Genomic DNA, 21,291 nt, shown 5'->3' on the forward strand with positions numbered 1-21,291 from the left:
GTTACGTTTGGTATGGTTACTTAAGGCTAAAATGAAAGTAGGGTGGTTGGTCGGGGTGGATGGATAGACGTATAAGACGTCTAGCAACCCAAAGGTTGCGTGTTCGAAGCTCATCACGGACAACTTTAACATTTTAGCAACTTTGCAACTACTTACTACTCTAAACCTAACCTTAACCCTAACCTTAACCCCTAACCCCTAGCTTAGCTAACGTTAGCCACCTAGCTAACTTTGGAATTCGTAACATATCATAGATTTATCAAATTCCTAACATATTGTATGAATTGCAATTCCCGTAACATATCATAGAAATTATAATTCCTAACATATCATACGAAATGGATGATGGACATCCATAAATTAATACATACCATACGAAACATAACATATCATGCTAATTGGAGTGTCCCGGATTTACATGTACTATGTTACGTCTACCCCCGAGTCCAGGTTGGACTAGAAAACAGTTTGTAGGAATCCATCTATAAAAACAATAGGTGCATTTTCCCACCAGAGGGGTGTTTCCATTAAACTGACTTATTGCGGATAAAAGGCTGTGCGTGATGACGTAGTGCACAGAAAAATAACTTTTGCGGTTAAATTCCCATTAATAAAAGTTAAATGGGGATCCATCGCATTTTCAACTCTACTGACGGTTTTGTCTGTAAAAACGTTGTGTTATATAGCAAATGTGCCCACTCTGGTCATGGCACGTGCTCTCTAGCCAATAAAGTTTGGATGAAAACCTGGTTAGTGAGACACTCTAGGTGGCACTCATATGGCAATCTATGAAAGGCCCAACATCATGTAAAATATGTCATTCTTCATTGAAATGAAACATTTGTGATAATTCTCAATAAACAGTATCATCAGGCTTGTTTACAAAAGAACTCAATGTCTTTTTAGGAGGCCCATCAAAAGAGTGACTCTGAAGGAGAGAGAGAGAACGGGGGGAACTTGCCAAGGCACAGAGCAGGGGGACATTGCCATTCTTCTTATTTCCAAAACAAACATGAGATGCAGTGGCGGCTGGTGAAAAATATTCTCGGTGGGGCTGTGCCATACTTTTTTTTTCCTGTAACCATCGCGATATATTTTAACACAAACTGCAGGACAGCAGTGCTCAGTGAAACATTCAGTAATTATTTAATGCCAATATTAAAAAGTTGAGGCATTCTTACACAAAAACATATTACACAAACTCAAGCCTTTCATTTGCATTTAAAGTGAACTTTTCACCATTGGTAGTAAACAGGCAACGCAACAGGCATGCTGTCAGAACAGAGTGGAAAGTGGACAATAACATGAAATTATTATAAAGTTTATAGGAAATCTTACACTGTATAAAAGGATGTATAATATAGAAATGGATATCAAGTGGATGAACTCAAACCTTTGACTGGAAGAATAGCATACAGTATTTTATGATCATACTAAATGTGACTAATTGTTAATGTGCTCCAGAACTGCAACAATTAATTGATACAAAACAACATATATACAGTAATATTAGCAAAGACACTATTAAGACTTTCTAGAGTACCATATATAACTGGATTTTTTATGCTAAGGTCAACTATATACAAAGAAACATGCGGCCAGAGCTGCTCTGTGTGTGTGTGTCTGTCATCTTATTTGTACAGGAATTTTGCCCGTCTGTCCTTCTGAGTGGCAAACCTCTCAATGACCCTTTGATTAAAGTCAGGAATGTCCCTGACAAGTTTCTTCTCCATGGAGAGCATGGCCAGAGCGTTCAGGCGATCCTGTGTCATGCTGTTTCTCAGGAAGGTCTTGATCCTTTTCAGTGTAGAGAAGCACCTTTCTGACTCAGCAGTTGTCATGGGTGTGGTGATGAGGATCTTGAGGAGGCTGGCAGTCTCTGTGAAAGTGCTCTGAAGGTTGTTCTCCATGAAGAACTGGTACAGGGGCACTGCACCACTACAAGCCTTGAACTCACTGTTCTCATAGATGAGGGACAGTTCGGTTTTGAGCTTGGCCTTGTTCAACATGGGGTACGCCTCCACGGTTGTTTCAAGCGCTGTATCGGGGAACTTCACACTGTGTTGTGGGAACAACTCTCCGTGCAATAGTGTTGCGCTGATGAGGTGCTGGGTGAAGGAGAACCTCTCTTTGGCATGACTCAGGATGGTATCACATACCTGTAAAAGATACATCATCAGCTTTAATTTGCAATTAAGCTATTTTGATGCAAGTGATCCTGACTGACACATGCCTATGTCCAACTCAAGTATATGATTACCAAGGTGCTGATTGTTCAGGGTTTTGGCTACATACTACCAGGCCTGAAAAAAGTTATAGGGGGAAACACTGACAATTACATCACAACTTACCTCTATAGCCAACCTCTGTTGTTCTCCTGGTCCCAGCATCCTCCGTCGCTTGATGGGCTGTTGCTGCTCGTCAGATGCGCTGTCCCCACACAAGGAGGGAATTGAGGCCCTGGGTCCAAAAAATAAAGTTTAATTTGATAACTTGCAATCAGACTTCTTAACTCACTGTAATTCCCCCTCAACACACAACCAGTGACTTTTATATATATATATATATATATATATATATATATATATATATATATATATATATATAGACAGACAGACAGACAGACAGACAGACAGATAGTGTGTATATACACACAAACTATGTCTAGTAACTGCTTTTAACCTGTGATGTACATAATTAACTGATGTTATTACGTTTTAAAGCCTTTTTCTATTACATTTGTGAGAGGGATGCAACATCATTTTGTTCTGCTGTGCACTTAGCAATAAAGTTAATCTTCAATAACAACTAGGCCTCTTCTAGAAATTGACCTGGTGGACACCTGAATAATTATTACAAACTGTGTAGTACTTTCCTGCATTATTATCAACGTCTGATTGTGTCTTCTCTTTCCTTTTAAAATACTAAAACAAATATAATTGTGACGGCTCTATGATAATCACTCACTTTGATGACCAGACACATTTAGGCTTTTAAACTGTTGTAAGTGAACTATTCATCTTTCTAACAACATCTTTATCAGCCAATAGTAAATATAGTTATTTAACTGATTGTTAGCATGCTGTCTGTGAACCTCTGGACAAGTGCTTTAATGAAGACAGGGTCGATGTTCCTCTTCTGCAGCTGGCTGAAAAGCATGTCCACATTTGGCATGATCTTGTGGAACAGTGCCAGGAAAAAACAGAAAGCCTCGTCTTCGAGCATCCTCACAAAGCCCCCCGCCTCTCTGACAGTCGGGGCATCAAAGTTCCCAGAGTCTCTGATGGTCTGGAAACACGTTAGGAGGTCATCCCTGTACTCGTACACAGTGTTTACAGCGCGACTGTGGAAGTTCCACCGTGTTGTAGAGGCTCTGGGGAGTCTATGCGCAACCACTTCGTCAAGCACGGTGGTTCGCTTGGGAGACCTGGAGAAGAAAGCAGAAAATCCTGCAAGGTCGGAAAAGAAAGTGCCGATCCTGGGGATGCGTGAAGTAGCCTGCTGCATGATGAGGTTCAGCTGATGTGCATAGCAGTGGACGTAGTGCGCATTTTCGTACACATCCACTATTTTACGCTGCACTCCGCCGGTGGCTCCCCTCATCACACTTGCTCCGTCGTAAGCCTGGGCAATAAGTTTGGCCTTTTGTCCATGTGAGAGTATGGTGCTGAGCCTCTCCAGCAGCGCTGTAGCGATGGTGTCGGCGGTTGCGTTCTCGATCAAAATGAACTCGAAAAAACGCTCTTGGACGTTACTTTTAGCATCGATGTAGCGTATCACAAGCACCAACTGGCAGTGGGTGGAAACGTCAGTCGTCTCGTCAGCTTGAATGGCGATAAAATCAGCACTCTTTACTTCCTCCAGGATGTAATCCTTAAGCACTGACAGCATACAGTCCAACAGCTCGTTCTGTATCGTCTTTGACGTGCCCTTAAAAACGGTAGCTGTCTTCAGGTGCTCCTCCAGCACACTGTCGAGGGAGGCAACAAAATCCACTAAGCCCCGGAAAATGCCGGGGTTGTCCGAGGAGTCAGTCTCCTCGTGCCCACGCAAGGCCAACTCAAAAGCCCCACAGAACTTCACACAATCGATAATTTTGGATAGAATGTGCCTGTTTTTATCCACCTCCTCATTGTGTTTCCTCACCGCAATCCTGTGGCCGTCATCCAGCTGCGTAGCAATGTTCACCCTTCCTAATACAGCTAGCTTTACAGAGTTGTCCATGTGTGCCCTGGTGTTCTCATGTTTCTTTACCTTCTCTGACAGGTGCTTCATATCCCTCACTCCGGTACCTGTCCATGCTGAATCTGACCCCGTCGTTTTAAAAAGCAAGCACGGAAAGCAAAATAAAGCATTAGCATCAGTGCACCCAGCTAGCCAAGCCTTCCTGGTGTACCAGCTACGGGAGAAGCCGCGCATATACTGCTTCCCTTTCTCGCTAGCCTGCTGTCTGATTGAGAGGTCAGGTTGATCTGGGCCCAGCTCTTTCACCCGAACTTTCTCTGACAAAGTTCTCCTCTCAAACGGATCTTGGAGGAGAGATTTCACCGAGTTAGGGTTGGGTCTTGGAGGAGTAACGTTTGCGCTAGCCATTGTCGTCTAGTAAAAATGGCGCCACTGGAGCCCGGTCCTTATTTTATCAGGGGCGAGCTTGGGGCGATAAAATAATCGCCCTCCTTGGATTCGATTTAAGATCGCTGATTGTCTACATTTTATGTCATACATTCATATCTTAAATTAGCAATTGGCTTAACTGCTACGTAGACCCGCCTCCTCGGGGCACTTTCTGTATCGCCCAGAGCTGACGAGGCGTTTGACAGGCAGAGGAAAGGTTGCGAATATGATTTTCTATCATATCTTACACATATTACTGTGTGCATTCCATATTTCAAACACACAAATATTGACATACTGATGTTTTTATTATTATTATTATTATTTTTATTTATTTTTTATTTTATTTTTTTAAATAATTTTATTTAAGGGGGCGGCGCCCTAGCGCCCTCTATCGGCCAGCCGCCACTGATGAGATGTGAACATTGTGAACCAGATGGGTTTAATGTATCTGGTATTTGCACAAGATCAGACCTGGATGTACCCTGGCTCTGTTAAGCTCTGCAACCGTCTCTGTCATGTGTTTCACTGTTTTTTAATAGTAATTTGCTAATCTTAGATAATATTAATATATTAGCCATTTCTGAGACGCACTTAGACAGCACCTTTGATGATACAGCAGTAGGAATACAAGGATATAACATCTATAGAAAATACAGGAATGTCTACAGGGGAGGTGTTGCTATATATATATATATATATATATATATATATATATATATATATATATATATATATTCAAAGCCATATTCCTGTAAAGCTCAGAGAAAATTTCATGACAAATGAAGTAGAAGTGCTGTAGTTGCAGGTTCACCTACCTCATCTAAAGCCTCTTCTTTTAGGGTGCTGCTATAGGCCACCAAGTGCAAACTGTCAGTATCTGGAGAATATATATGTGATGTTAGATAAGGTCTCTGATGCTAACAGTGACATTTATTTTCTATAATAAGGAGGAGAATCTAGATGCAATATTTGTAATATTATTCTTGCCAATTGTTAACAAACATGCACCTGTAAAGACACTAACTGTGAGAACTGTTAGAGCCCCCTGGAGCTACGATACATTGAAAAATTGTATGGTGCGAAAAAGGTGACAAACAAGTCAGGCTGCTCAGCTGACTGGTTTACATACTATCAATTGAGAAATGTTGTGACTAAACTTAACAAAAAAAAGAAGATATTACAGTGCCTTGCAAAAGTATTCATCCCCCTTGGCGTTTTTCCTATTTTGTTGCATTACAACAAAATAGGAAAAGTCATCTTATAGGCCTTGGAAGTCATCTTATGAAATGCCACTGATAGTAATACAATTTACAGTTCAGAAGGCCTATTCTGAGATGAACACACCAAATTTGGCACAGAGGTAGATTTAGGTACCCTGAAAATATTTAGATATGAAGCCACCACAGATTTGGCCCATGGGGGCCATGGCAGCCATTTTACTAAAAGGCTGCAGACTGTACCACTATTTTACAAACCTTTAATCTACAAAAAAGTAGATTATACTTAATTATTTTTTGAAAGTCATATATTTCTTGCCTGTACTCCTTGCCCTGGATCTACTGAAAGTCAAAAGGTTTAACAGTAACACACAGTAGATTACAGTATAATATTACAGAGGGAAACACAGCAGTCATGTAGGCCAAATTGTAGAAGAAAGTAAACATTTCTAGGATGAGTGTAGCGGAGGTGAGTTAAAATGCTCTAGGGATGAGGTAGCACTGCCTGCATCTTAAAGGGTAGGTAGCATAAACGTAACCACATGTAACAGATGGATTTGCATTAGTATACATTTTTATACGCATCAAAAGTCCCAATGCAATGTTAGACCTCACTTTTCTATTTTTGGAGTTATTACATATAACCGATCAGAATTCTGAAGAATGCCGAGGTAATGTCAGAAAATATTTTTCCAGGGGGTGTGACTTAATATGGAGGACCTGGCAAGCCAGCCTATTCCCTGTAATGTAAACTCCAGCAGAAATAACTTCAAATGTATAACTTCAAATAATTTGCACTAATGACTACTGGTTTTAATTAATTTAATTTTCACTTACAAGCAAATACTATACGAATTGAGTGAGTCATTCAGTTGCTATCTACCACCAGCTTACAGCTACATTAAAGTAAACCAAAGTTTTGGAAATACATAATGCCATCTAACCAAATATCAAAGAATGTTAACTATATGCAGTTATCTTAGCCAGCAAGCTAATGTTAACTATTAGCCTAGCCAGCCTAGCCAACCAGCACGGTTATGGTCGGCAAGCTAAAGCCCAACTACCGGAGACTAGTTAGAACACAACTAAGACAACACAACTAAAACATAACCGCAGATCAAAAGAGCAGACACTTACAGATTGATGGCTGGGGCCCATCTGATGGTAAGAGTCAGGGAAAATTCAATAGCTATAGCGCGAAAAATCCAAAATAGATTGATTCCAGATGTCAGTCAGCTAGCACGCTAGCACTAAGCCAAGGTGGGAAAAGTTACAAAACTCCCGTAACCTATTTCACAGAGAACATGCCGAAAAGTTTACAAAACAAAAAGGAGAACTGACGAGGTACTAATGTTACACAATTAGAGCAAGCAGGTATGATTTCTCTTTGTTTTGAGCCCACGGCAAAAAGTCACCAGAGCCTGCAGTGCTAACAAGTTCCCACTAGATAACACAGCCACAAAGTCTGTGAAGAGCATGAGGTGTGGCTATCGTTAGCCAGCTTGAGCTAGCTACCGAGCTAGCATACGAACTCGGTAGCATAGAGTAGATCCTATGATGTTGAGAAATAGTGTATTGTAGGTAGTTTAGAAGATAACCGGAAATAAGTTAATAAATATGTAATAACCCAAGAACATAATTATTTTTGTACTTATAGGTAACCAGATCATGACAACAACTAAGCTACTAAGTCTTTGACCACAATGTGTTGTTACATTGGTGAGTAAAAGCTCATGCTTCCTACCCTTTAAAACCACCCTCAGACAAGGACGGAATACTATTTTGGTCTAATAGTTAAGATGTTTTGTTTCAGCGCTAGTGAGGGGGAAAAAAGTCAAGTGCGAGTGTTAATTAAAAAAATATATATAATTATATTTTGGTGGGGGGTGGGGGGTGGGGGGTGGTACTGTGGGATTATTTAAGATACTCTTTGAAGAGGTAGGGTTTCAGATGTTTTCGGAAGATGGGCAGGGACTCAGCTGTCCTAGCTTCAGGGGGAAGTTGATTCCACCATTGGGGTGCCAGTACAGAGAAGAGCTTTGACTAGGTTGAGCGGGAGCTGCCCTCCCATAGAGGTGGGATGGCCAAGAGACCATTTACATTTTACATTTTAGTCATTTAGCAGACACTCTTATCCAGAGCAACTTACAGCAGTGAGTGCATACATTTTCATACTTTTTTCATACTAACCAGAGATGGCAGAACGGAGTACTCGGGTTGGGGTGTAGGGTTTGAGCATAGCCTGAAGGTAGGGAGGGGCAGTTCCTCTTGCTGCTCTGTTGGCAAGTACCATGGTCTTGTAGTGGAAGTGAGCTTCGCCTGGAAGCCAGTGGAGTGTGAGGAGGAGCGGGGTAAAAAGGGAGAATTTGGGAAGGTTGAACACCAGGCGGGCAGCAGTGTTCTGGATAAGTTGCAGGGGTTTGATGGCACAAGCGGGGAGCCCAGCCAACAGTGAGTTGCAGTAGTCCAGACAGGAGATGACAAGTGCCTGTATTTGGACCTGCACTGCTAACTGTGTGAGGTAGGGTAGTACTCTACGGATGTTGTAGAGCATGAACCTGCAGGAGCGAGTCACTGCTTTGATGTTTGCAGAGAACGACAGGGTGTTGTCCATGGTCACAAGGTTCTTTGCACTCTGGGAGGGGGACACCGTGGAGATGTCAACTGTAATGAAGAGGTCTTGGAGCAGGCAGGCCTTCCACGGGAGGAAGAGTGGCTTCGTCTTGTCAAAGCTGAGATATCTGCCAGGCACGCAGAAGTGGGGAAGGAGAAAAGTAATTGAGTGTCATCCAGCTACAGCTGTAACTGGGAAAATATTGCAGCCAATAGGTTGGAATAGTTCACAATGGCTGTGGACTATTATCTCAAGCTATGTTTCAGTCAGAACTGTGCTTGGCACACATCATCTTTAACTTTCAACCTTTCATGAATAAAGATATGACACACTCGTTTTTCTAATTCCAGCTGAATATGTTCTGCAATTGGAACAAATTAAGAGCCATGTCACAGTTGAGTAAATAACCCACTTAGTGGCCTTGTGGTTAGAGTGTCTGCCTGAAGTTTGGGAGTTTGATCCCCAGCTGAGTCATACCAAAGACTGTAAAAATGGGACCCGATACATCTAAATAACTTGAACAAAGTTATGACAAAAGGTATTCGATCCCCAGCCAAATCGTACCAAAGACTGTACAAATGGGACCCGATACATCTTTGCTTGGAGCCACTACAGCATTAACGAGATAGATTGGGGGCAAGGCCCTGCGACAGACTAGCGTCTTCTCCAGGGGGTGTACTTGTACATCAAGCTGCCTCACGCTACAAAAACGGATTTTAGGCTCCTGTTCCATTCTGGCTCACACAAGCCAAGGCTTGTGCAAGGCTATTTACTTACACAGTTTTGTATACCATGGACTTCTGGTGACTATTGATCTGAGGCATCAGGTAAAAATGTACTTCCTGCACACTAAGGGACCTCTAAAATCCTCATTTAAATTAATAATTATTGGGTCAGTGGAGCTAAACACAGTAACAGACAGAATATACACCCTCCAAAAGAGATGAGTACAGCATCAAAAGCCCTGGAACTACCTAGCTGATTTACTGGTGGCTACTAAGCAAAAGGAACTCATGGCCTTGGACCTGACCTGACACCCTGTATTCAAGTGTATGCTGTATATCAACCAATGCCATATATCAACCAATGGCAGGCAAGTTACAAAAACGTGAGGAGATGTACATAAGGGTAACTATAACATACAGTATAACATCTAGCCTAATTGGGGTCAAAGGCATTTTGTAACAGGGCTGCCACAGCCCCCAGGGACCAAAGCGATGGTGTCTCCATATCTCAATCTTTTTGGGATACATGAATCTACCTCTGTGCCACATTTGTTGCAGTTATCTCAAAAAAGGCCTTCAGAACTGTAACATTTTATTACCAAAAGTGCCCACTGTGTAAGATGCCAAGGCCCCAAGGGCCAAATCTGTGGTGTCTTTTTCAGGGTCCATAAATCTAGCTCTGTGCCAAATTTGGAGCCTTTATGTTAAAATAGTCCTTCTGAATTGTTAAATAATGGTACTGCTGGTGGACATTTTCAAAGATGGCTGCCACAGACCCCAATTTTTTCAGGGTACACAAATCTACCTCTGTGCCACATTTTGTGTGTTTACCTAAAAATTGTCCTTCTCAATTGTAAAATAGTGTGAAAAATGGTTGCCACGCCCCCCAGGGGCCAAATCTTAATCTTTTCAGGGTCCTTAAATCTACCTCTGTGTTGAATTCCGAGCCTTTAATCCTTCTGAATTCCAAAATGGTGTTACCGTCAGATGCAATTTTGAAAAATGGCTGCAACACCCCCAGGAGCCAAAAGCCAAAGTACGTAAAAATAAGGAAGCACATAGTAAGATGTACTTTGTAAGATAACCAACAATATCACTACTGTGAGTAAAGCTAAGTTAATGTTCATTAGTTGGGTTGACAATGTCCCCAAACATTATTAAATAAATGTCATGACAAAGATGGCCTACTACTAATGTGACAAAACCACCCAACAGCAGGCATGACAAGTATAGCCTTCTAGTGTGACATGTAACTATCCAACATAACAGCAAAGCCCAGACGCTTGTCTAGACATCTCCTCCTAATAGTGTTTACTGCATCTAAAAGAGACTTGGTATGAGACACACATAGCTGTCTGTGATTAAGTGCTTTCCGGCGATAGATGGTCAGATACAGAGATGTCCACAACATCCAATAAGACAGGAGAAAATGTTAAAGTACTCCAACTCTCCCCCGAGCAAGGACAAGATAATGACATGGTTGAAGGGAAATTGTAGGGTAACATCGGCCTGGAACGGTAAACACTGACCCGTAGAATCCCATTTGGGCATTCCGGAATGGCCCTGGGATTCTTGGAAGCGCTCCGTGTTTGCATTCTTCCCCCAGAGGAGTGGAGCGTTGGTGCTAACAGTGCTTGCCTGTGATCACTGCCTTGTCTTGAGTGAGAATGATAGAAGTGGAGGCTTGCCGATGTTGTGCGTCTCCGTGAATTTGCACTAGGACATAGCTGGGCCAGGAGTTTTCTTGACCATGGGACTTGACTGGGATTAAACTCCAGGCTCTCAAGTTTGAGGTTTTACTCTAACTAGGGCCCACGTTTTATTCACGGTCAGATCAGGTGGTCAGGAAAAATTCCTGGCCTCAGCCCCATTTAAGGGCCCAACTCCTGGCCCTAGACATTGATGCTCTGTGAAGGTAGCTGCACAGAATTCCTAGATGAAATATAACACAGTAGATGTGATTGTGGCAGCTAGTTGGAGCGAGCTTAGAGTTCCTACATTATGAAAGATAACATGATAAAACGTGACACAGAGTGTATCCAAGTGTTTTCAGTGGACTAGGACAACTGCATCTAATTCCTTTATAATGAATAAAGGTATTCCTTTATAAGGGATATACTGTAAAATGTGATTGACGGGAATTTAAGTTTTGTAACAGGCTGCATCAGGAGTGCACTGTTTTCCTTTAACACAATGAACTGAATAGAAGTATTGAGTTAAAATTTCGACTCGAGTTCAACTTCAACTGTTGCCCACTCCATCTATCTTGGTTAATGAACAGTAGCACTGTTCATCTCCTCATCTTCAGAACTATTCGAATGTGTTTGTTCCACTGAACATCATACATCGTTTGGATTTTATTCATCCCAAAATAGATGTTTTCCCCAAGAAAATCCCCCCCCCAATGTCTTAAAAATAGGCTGTCTTTCTGTCTGAAATAGACAATGCCCCTCTTTTTGAGCACCAAACAATGCACTGTGCCTCATGTGAGACCAGCTGACATGTCGAGCTATAAGTTACCGCTATTAAAATATTTCATGGCTGAATCATGTTCACATATAGAGAGTCATAAGTCATTTTCAATTTATAGAGACACCAACTCTCAGTATGCCTGACTTCCAAGTAAATGTTTTAACCATCAATGTTTCTTAGGAGCAAAACAACATTCACTAAATTTGATATCCATTATCCAATCAAATTCTAAGCATAATAATAATCAAAGAATCCGCAACACGTCTAAACTCCCCTCCAGGCCATGTATGTCAATGGAAAGTCCCTCAACGGTTCCCAGCTCCAGTCATAAAGGGCTCTCTCTTTCCACCATGCCTGCCGGTGGCCAACATTACTGATATGCCGCTATGTGCCGGGTCAGCAATGGCCTAGGCAGCAGTGGCAGCAGATAGCTATGTACTGGGGGGCACACATGCCGAGCGTGGCTGAATGATTGGCATTCCCGTGATCTCCCCCCCTGGCTGGCTGGAGGACGGTTTTAGGAACAGATGTCATAGTTGGAAACACAACTGCTGTGTCATCTGTCTCTCACTTGGATGAGTGACTGCAAAGGAAAAGCCTCATGTACTTGTGGTTTACAAGTTGTATGCACAAAGAAAGCACTATAAAGCACCATTTAGGTATTGTGTAGTACTAGGTGCTGCAATTCTGTTTAGTTGCTTTAATCTCGAGGTCTGTCTTAAAAAGGTATGCAAGATTTTTTAATGTTATTGAGAGTTTTGTCTGTCTGCTTTGAAACCATATAGACCTGACTGCCTGTGGCAACTAGAGGTTTTCTTTAGTCAAAAGTAGTGTACGCATATCAAACAAACATCCGCTGGGAAAAATAAAGTATTGTAGCACACACACTCTATGCCAGGGATTGGTAAGGCCCCCCGGATCAATTCCCCCTCCCCCCCAATTTGTTTGTTTCTTGTTGTGCATCAGCAGTTTTTTATCTTGTTGCAGTATGTCAGTCACTGACAGTCACTCAATTAGCCCATGTCAGCTAACAAAATGTAGATTGGTAAACTAGTCCAACCAGCTAAACTTGTAGTAATCATGGTCACTACCACTCAGATATCGTATTAATAACTGCAAACATTTCTCTCTACCCTATGGCAAATTGTGTAGAATTGCAGGAAGTTAGCCGTAAAACTGCAACAACAAAAAAATCCGCCACCATGACAAAATGAGTAGAATTGCATGAAATTAGTTATAAAATTGCAAAATCTTCTCTCCACTCCATGGCAACATGTGTTGAATTGCAGCAAACTTGCCTTAAAACTGCAACATTTTCTCTACGCCCCATGACAAAATGTGTAGAATTGCAGGAAATTAACTCTAAAACCTTTTTCTCTCCTTGCTCGCGAGTTGAAACAAAATTTCACTTAGGGACCCCAAAAGGGCTGGCTCTGACTGCATGTGTGGGTATGGATGTGGGTACACAGAACCGGGAGCCACTTCAGCCACTCATGATGAGTTCAGATTTTTTGTGGCCCCCACCCCCATTAATGTTGCCCATCCATGCTCTAAGCAAACCCTGGTTGAAAAGTTCATGAGCATTCAAACAGCATTCTTTCTCACCAGAGTTGTCTGTCTTAATGATTTATTTCCTCCTGTCTTTAGTACAAAGCAACACTTTTTAAAAAAGTGTCATCTTAGGAACTTAGGGACTCGTCAAGTTCTTTTGTGTTCCGAGCGACTTAAACACAGTGAAGGGAGGCCTCACTTATGTGTTTGTGAGTGAACGCGATAGAGAGAGAGAGAGGGGAACAGAGAACATCATTTCGGTGACACTCAACTATTTGCAATCAGAGGCGTGTGACTAATATGTGTGAGAGCAGACGCCAACTATTTAGAGTGTTTTCAGACAAAGAGGAACAACCATCAAGTCCCCATGGTGATGTCATGACATTCTCTGTATTTTCAATAGGGAGGAGAGGAATGGTGGTGTAAGAGCTTAAGCACAAAGCAAGAAGAGTCCAACGCTCCTATAGAAAAGTGGAAAATGGCCTAGGACTTTTTCGTTTTCCGTTGCTGCATTCATTCCCACCGGCACTGATCCTCATCCTGCGTAAGCTAAGGTTTTCATGAGAAGAGTGTCTCAGATATTAAGGCACAGGAAAAAAATGCCACCTGTCTGGTTTGACACAGAAAGACAGGAGAGAGTGGGTGTGCTGCTTACTGTGTGTTCAGAAACAGTACACGCAACACATAACAATACACAAACACACATTAGTTCAATTCTTGAATTATTTTAACAGGTTCGATATTTGCTTAATAGAGCCTTCAAGTTGTTTCCAACTAGTTGGCCAGCCAAGGATTGTGTTGTTTTTATACACACGCGGTGTGGCCTAGTCAAACACTTCTGGGATTCTGGTCATTGTCATTAGTCATTGTCTGATATTTGTCTGTTAGAACATTTGCTGGAAATTCCCTGCCCTTCAACTGAAATGGATGGAGCAAGCAGGAGATTGCTCAATAACTTGCTGTAGTAATTGCAGAAATAATTCAGCGTTTCCTCATGGTGGTTCTTCTCAGAAGTTAATAATGAGGAATTTGAACCAAATAAACAACACTAGCCAGCACTTGTCCTGATCTGAGACCGCTTCCCAGAATCATTCAAATGCACATAAACAATCAAAGTCAGTAGTTCTGTATTGAAATATGAATACATGGGAATATCCCATGTCATTGGCGTAACAGAACAAAATACCATCCCAACACATTCCATCTTATCCCTATCTATTACTCTCTGTTTGAATGTGAAAGCCCGCCCAAGGATGTGAGCCCAGAGAAGGAATCCATCCCACCCAAATCCAACTCCATCCGATTGCATTCCACTCCATCCCACCTTATCGTAATACTCGGTATTCCATTCAGTCCCATTATTTCCCACACTATTTAACACCACACCATCCTATCCCATTTTATCTCACCCCTTTAGAATTCTACTCTACATGGTTCTGTCATGTCCAGTTTCAATCCCATCCCATTGTCCACTCCACTCTGAGCCTCAAGACACAAACCCAGTCATCAGTGAGATGGCCTCTCTTCCTACTCTCTTTTAGAGGAAGTCATTCAGTGAAGTAATGCCAACCTGCTTAGTCTATCACAGCTCGATGAAAGCTCCTTCCTTCCAAAATGTCTTGTGTCAAATCAAAATCCATTGCATTTTGTGTTGCTCTTTTTTAGAAAGTCATTTATCATAGCGTGCTGAACACGGACGTTCCCCAAGCCAAGACACAGTCCCTCTTCAGGATGTCTTCAGGATGTCTTCCGTTCTACAACTGGTAGTTTGAATAATGTACACTGAACAAAAATATAAATGCAACAATAAAAGATCCCAGAAATATTCCATATGCACAAAAAGCTTATTTCTCTCAAATATTGTGCACAAATCTGTTTACATCCCTGTTAGTGAGCATTTCTCCTTTGCCAAGATTATCCATCCACCTGACAGGTGTGGCATATCAATAAGCTGATTAAACAGCATGATCATCACACAGGTGCACCTTCTGCTGTGGACAATAAAAGGCCACTCTAAAATGTGCAGTTTTGTCACACAACAATGCCACAGATGTCTCAAGTTTTGAAGGAGCGTGCAATTGGCATGTTGAGCTATTGCCAGAGCTATTGCCAGAGAATTGAATGTTAACTTCTCTACCATAAGCAGCCTCCAACGTCGTTTTAGAGAATTTGGCAGTATGTCCAACCGGCTTCACAACCGCAGACCACGTGTAACCACACCAGAACAGGACCTCCACATTCGGCTTCTTCACCTGTGGGATCGTCTGAGACCAGCCACCGGACAGCTGATGAAACTGTGGGTTTGGGCACAACCAAAGGATTTCTGCACAAACTGTTAGAAACCGTCTCAGGGAAGCTCATCTGCGTTCTCGTCGTCCTCACCAGGGTCTTGACCTGACAGCAGTTTGGCGTCGTAACCGTCTTCAGTGGGCAAATGCTCACCTTCGATGGCCACTGGCACGCTGGAGAAATGTGCTCCCGGTTTCAACTGTGCAGATGGTTTGCTGATGTCAACGTTGTGAACAGAGTGCCCTATGGTGGAGGTAGGGTTATGGTATGGGCCGGCATAAGCTTCGGACAACAAACACAATTGCATTTTATTGATGGGAATTTCAAAGCCCATTGTCGTGCCATTCATCTCCTGCCATTATCTCATGTTTTAGCATATATTGTACGGCCCAATGTCGCAAGGATCTGTACACAATTCCTGGAAGCTGAAAACATTACAGTTCTTCCATGGCCTGCATACTCACCAGACATGTCACCCATTGAGCATGTTTGGGATGCTCTGTATCGATGTGTACGACAGTGTGTTCCAGTTCCCGCCAATATCCAGCAACTTCGCACAGCCATTGAAGAGGAGTGGGACAACATTCCACAGGCCACAATCAACTCTATGCGAAGGATATGTGTTGTGCTGCATGAGGCAAATGGTGGTCACACCAGATACTGGCTGGTTTTCTGATCCACGCCCCTACCGTATATGTCATCAACAGATGCATAACTGTATTCCCAGTCATGTGAAATCCATAGATTAGGGCCTAATTTATTTATTTCAATTGACTGATTTCCTTATATGAACTGTAACTTTTGTTCAGTGTAATATTGTGTTCATTTTGACCAAAAACCTAAATGGAATGATGTCATATTGTGACATAAAAACAACAACAACAAAGAAAAACTAAAAAAAACTAAAAAGACAAAATGAGGAAAATAATATGAAAGAACAAATATTTCAAAGACATATTGTGTCTTTGTCAAAAAACTAAGTTATTTCAATTCCAATACCACAGACAGAGGCAGGAGGCAGACAGTCAGTTTATGGTTCTTTAATAATTGTATTTTCTCAATATTAAAAAGGGGGTTACAGGATAAAAGCAACACAGAACACAAAAACAAGGACAGGCCCGGGAACTCACACCACATACTCGTTAGTCCATAGTTGTTTGGCATAGAGCGTTCGCGGCCTCATCATTGGCATCATGGGGTTCCGATGAGGTAGTCGTGGCCTCTGCAGTCTCCTCATAGCAGGCCATGTCTGGGGAGTGTGGAAAAAGCTTCATCAGTAACGTCATCATACTGGAAAACATTGGTACACACACACGTCATTCGGCTCTTCATCCCGGGCAGGGTCTTTCTGTTCGGCTCTTCCCGAGCAGGGTCACCCTCATCAGGTTCCCCTCTCCCCAGACACGGCTGTGGTAGTGGTAGGGGTGTGGCTGAGCACGGCCTGTGGCACCTGTCCTCTCCTATTGCTTGCTTGAATCTGACAAACTTCTTCTGTGGGATTTATCGGCAGTTGGCATCCAACGGTATGGTGCATTACTGCCACCTACTGTACTGGAGTGTGGGCCAGAGGCAGGGACGAACTAAATCCTACCTGCCAGCCACGTTTCTATTAAGAAATATAAAATATTTGAGACTGTATCTAATGCTGTTCTACTCAGTATGCTCTATAATCTCAATTCCTGTATCCCCTTCTCCCTCATACTGGATCTCAGTCTCTCTCTTTCCCTCTCATACTGCCCACACTGTATCAATACATGCTCCACGGTCTCGGTTTCCTGGCAGGAATCACACCATCCTGTTGGACACGTTCCTATCACATTTAATGTCGTTTTCAACCGGCTGTGTCCCACCCTTAGCCTTTTAAAGATGGCCTCCTCTCTTCTGTCTCTTCCTATCACCCTCCCCTCCCCGACTTTAATCTGTACTTGGAATAGATGCCTGCCATCTGTTCCACTGCTCTGCACCACCACTGTCCATATCATTCTCTTAGCCATCTGACAAACTTTGTCTGAGAGCTGTCTTTGTGCAGGGGCAGCTCATTAACCCCAAAGCTCCTCAGGGGTGGGGGCGTGGCTTAGGTCCCTAATTAACACACTCATTCCCTCATTGGGGTGATTCTGGATGAAGCCAGTGAAGGAGGCACGCCCTGCTAAACTCAAACAGTAATCTGTGCCGCTTGGTCATGTTGTCAACAAGGCAGCATGGTGCATCGTTCAGAAACATACATCTCTTTTCCATAAAATATAGGTTTGAATTTTCAAACTAGTTTTCATTGGGAAGGCAGATGAAGCGTTTTTATCAAAAGCATTCACTTTTGCATGTGAAAACACAGATTCCTACTCATTACTCCACGTGCTTAACCTAAGTCACTTTTGTTTTGAGCCAACCTTGCCATCGGCCAGAATCGGGCACCCGGCTCATGCCCGGGAGGCAGTCCTGTTCCAAAACAAATGCAATCACTTTTCATCCGGTGCAAACTACGCCTACCCGGGCGCCCGGGTTAATCAAATCCCCTCATTCACACACCAAGACAAACACTCAAAAGGGGTTAACCAATTCCAAGGAAGTCACTCAAATAAGTAAATAAGAAGTAAACCAAAACACAGCACCCGATAGGAATAAATACAAATTAAAGCACTTCTAAGTAAATAAACTCAAAATATATAAAACATGAAGGAATAAGGACTAAATAGAAAAATAGTCACATCTTTCTTGTGGCATTGTTCTCACATATCGTGAATTCTTCCTCAATCCTCACATAAAGTATAACCTATAACCCATGGGGCTATAACTTTGGTCAACTGAAGCCTGCCTGATTCTGCAGACAGCAGGAATGTTTATGGCCAGCGATTTTGAATATCCACTAACACCAGGAATGGCTCCTTTCAATGTCCATGATTTCAAAGGGCCACTCCACTCAGCATTCCTTTGGAAGTTCACAGGAAGTCTACCACAATAGGGGCAAATGGCTAGAGGCTCGGAGTTAACCAACGGAGATGAAGGGGGGTGAGGGTTAGTGGGGGGGGGGGTGGTGGAAGAGGAAGTAGTGGGGAGGTGTTAAATGAAAAGCCACGCTGTTAAAGGGGGCTTCCACTATCCACCACTGTCCACATTCGAGGGGATACTCAAACATGCCTTTAATACTTTGCTGACCCACCGCCTGGCCCCATTGCAAATGGCCGTCTAGACATCCAGACAACTTGGCTGCGTAAAAAAAAAGTATGTTTAAGAATACTTACCACCAGTGGAGGCTGCTGAGAGGAGGACAGCTTATAATAACGTCTGGAACGGCGCGAATGGAATGGCATCAAACCATGTTTGATGTATTTGATACCATTCCACTGACTCCGCTCCAGCCATTACCACAAGTCCGTCCTCCCCAATTAAGGTGCCACCAACCTCCTGTGCTTACCACCACCCAAAACATGTATGGAATGTGTGATTTAATTAGGGAGGGCGATGGAGAGGGACAGTGAATCCCAGGGGAACATATACCCGAGGAAATGCATTATCAGTAGTGTTATTATATGTTGAATGTAGGTTAAACTGTGAGTAATGTGCCCTGAGCCACGTTCAGCAGGGCACAACGTTGTGGAATGTTCAGATATAAATATATTATGTAGTGTCAGCTACATATCATGTCAGTTCTATTTATTGACATTTCTATCTGCAACGTTCCTCATTGTTTTCCGACTGAATGTAGCCCTGAGGAAGGCCACTGTGAGGACATAGGTGGCAGTTGTTTTCACTATTCCAAATAAGAAAATGCCAATACAATAAGCATGTATCAGGTTTGCCTGGGAATTGTTTATGTGTTGCCAAGAAGACCTTTGCTTCCAAAGACCCTGATTCTAACATCAGAAGCTACATCCAACAATCAACATATCCTTCAAAATATGTACTGGAGACTTGAGTTATTGGTTCGGCTTCCCCCTCCCCATCTTCACCTTATCCATGAGAGGTAAAAAGAACAGACAAACATTTCCAAAAACAAGTGCATGAGGCCAGCTTCTACATACCGGCAGAGAGGTTGGTAAAACTATGGGAATTGGCTAACTATAAGTTTCTATTTTCCAGTAGTCATTTGAAGCTTCTGGCCAGTAGCTTTGGTTTGCAAAGGGTCAGTAAAGAAAAGAGAAAGATCACTCTGAATTACTCCATTACACAGCTTCGGGCTATACGCAACACCTACGCTAATTTGGGGGCTAGTCTGAAAAGCAGATTCCGTCTACATAGCTGTTGGGTGCATAGGTAATAAATAGCTTAAACTGGCCTTTGGTCTTCAAAGACACAAATATGGCCTGTAATATACACTGAGTGTACATAACATTAGGAACACCTTCTTAATGATCAGTTACACCCCGCTTTGCCCTCAGAACAGCCTCAATTCGTCGGGGCATGGACTACAAGGTCTTGAAAGCGTTCCACAGGGATGCTGGCCCATGTTGACTCCAATGCTTCCCACAGTTGTGTCAAGTTGGCTGGATGTCCTTTGGGTGGTAGACCTTTCTTGATACACAGGGGAAACTGTTGAGTGTGAAAAACCCAGCAGCGTTGAAGTTCAAAGGCACTTACATCTTTTGTCTTGCCCATTCACCCTCTGAATGGCGCACATACGCAATGCATGTCTCAATTGACTCAAGGCTTAAACATCGTTCTTTAACCTGTCTCCTCCCCTTCATCTACACTGATTGAAGTGGATTTAATAGTTGACATCAATAAGGGATCATAGATTTCATCTAGATTCACCTGGTCAGTCTTTCATGGAAAGAGCAGCTGTTCCTAATCTTTTGTACACTCAGTGTAGCTCTGCGTTCCCCCTTTGGGGATGGCTAATTTCTCCAGAGAAGACCATCCAAGATGGAGGTTTATTGTGCCTTTTTTGTGCCTTCATTATGCGTTTTGAAAAGTTTAGGAGCTTTGTGGCCTCACAAAATGCCACTAAAATTGTGTTCTTGGTTCATTGGGCTATGGAGGCAAATTATGTTAAATCTTGAAGCATGCTAACCTCGTGTCTCATTCCATAGGCCTTATGCGCCTACATATTTGAGATTTGAACCCACAGTCCAGCAGGTGCTTCTGTTTGACATTCTCTACCACTCTGCATCATGTAGTGCTTTGGGTACAACGCCTTTCTATGTCCTGGTCACAGGGAAGACTGAAGCCACAGATTCCAGTGGACAGCTGCCTATATACCCTCCTCAACTCTGTCCTGTCCTGCTGAGACGCTCATCAAACATACAAGTCAATGGCTACACTCATCACTAGATAATTATAGTTCATAGTTTCGTAGAGTCCTGAATCTATAGGCGTTTTCTTTAGCTGAATCCTAGAGCCATATTGACTAAAAACACTGGATAGTTGCAAAAACAATCCTTGTGCAATCATTCTTTTTCCCCCCAGTGCAAACAGAGATACGACATGGTTACATGCACAGTTGACCTTGAATGAAATGTCAAAACAGATCTATAGAGTCTATAAGCTATTCCTATCCACTCAATCAATATCTGCAAAATGTCAGTAGTAGACAGACAGTCACAGAGGTAAGGAAAATGTAAATGTGGACTATCTGCATTCAAGTTAATATCATCTTTATGTTATTAACATGTTAGGCCTAGGTAACTCCTGCCTGCTGGTTTGCCTATAATTAATTCCCATTTGTAGTTTATTATCAGGAACACTATTGCCATCCTCATGGTTGTGAGGAGAATTGCAGCTATTCAGTTTGGCCTCCTCCCTCATATTGGAACCGTGTGGGTTACGCTTTTGATCCCCGAGGGAACTCGCGCTCTCACATTCCTGGAAT

The 21,291-nt window shown here is 42.6% G+C and overlaps 1 protein-coding gene across 1 annotated transcript; it reads right to left on the reverse strand.

The window, feature by feature from the left end:
• Positions 1-1,124: 1,124 nt before the first annotated feature.
• On the reverse strand, positions 1,125-7,559 carry LOC311099204 (zinc finger MYM-type protein 1-like). Its single transcript, XM_084139884.1, has 4 exons — positions 6,972-7,559; positions 5,433-5,494; positions 2,352-2,460; positions 1,125-2,159 (listed from the first exon to the last, which is right to left on the reverse strand). The coding sequence occupies exons 2-4, from the start codon at positions 5,435-5,437 to the stop codon at positions 1,632-1,634; spliced, it is 642 nt and encodes a 213-aa protein (XP_083996010.1). The 5' UTR covers positions 5,438-5,494; positions 6,972-7,559; the 3' UTR covers positions 1,125-1,631.
• Between the last annotated feature and the right edge of the window lie 13,732 nt (positions 7,560-21,291).

Source organism: Coregonus lavaretus (assembly GCF_964263955.1).
Source record: "Coregonus lavaretus genome assembly, chromosome: 23".
Classification (NCBI taxonomy): Eukaryota; Metazoa; Chordata; class Actinopteri; order Salmoniformes; family Salmonidae; genus Coregonus; species Coregonus lavaretus.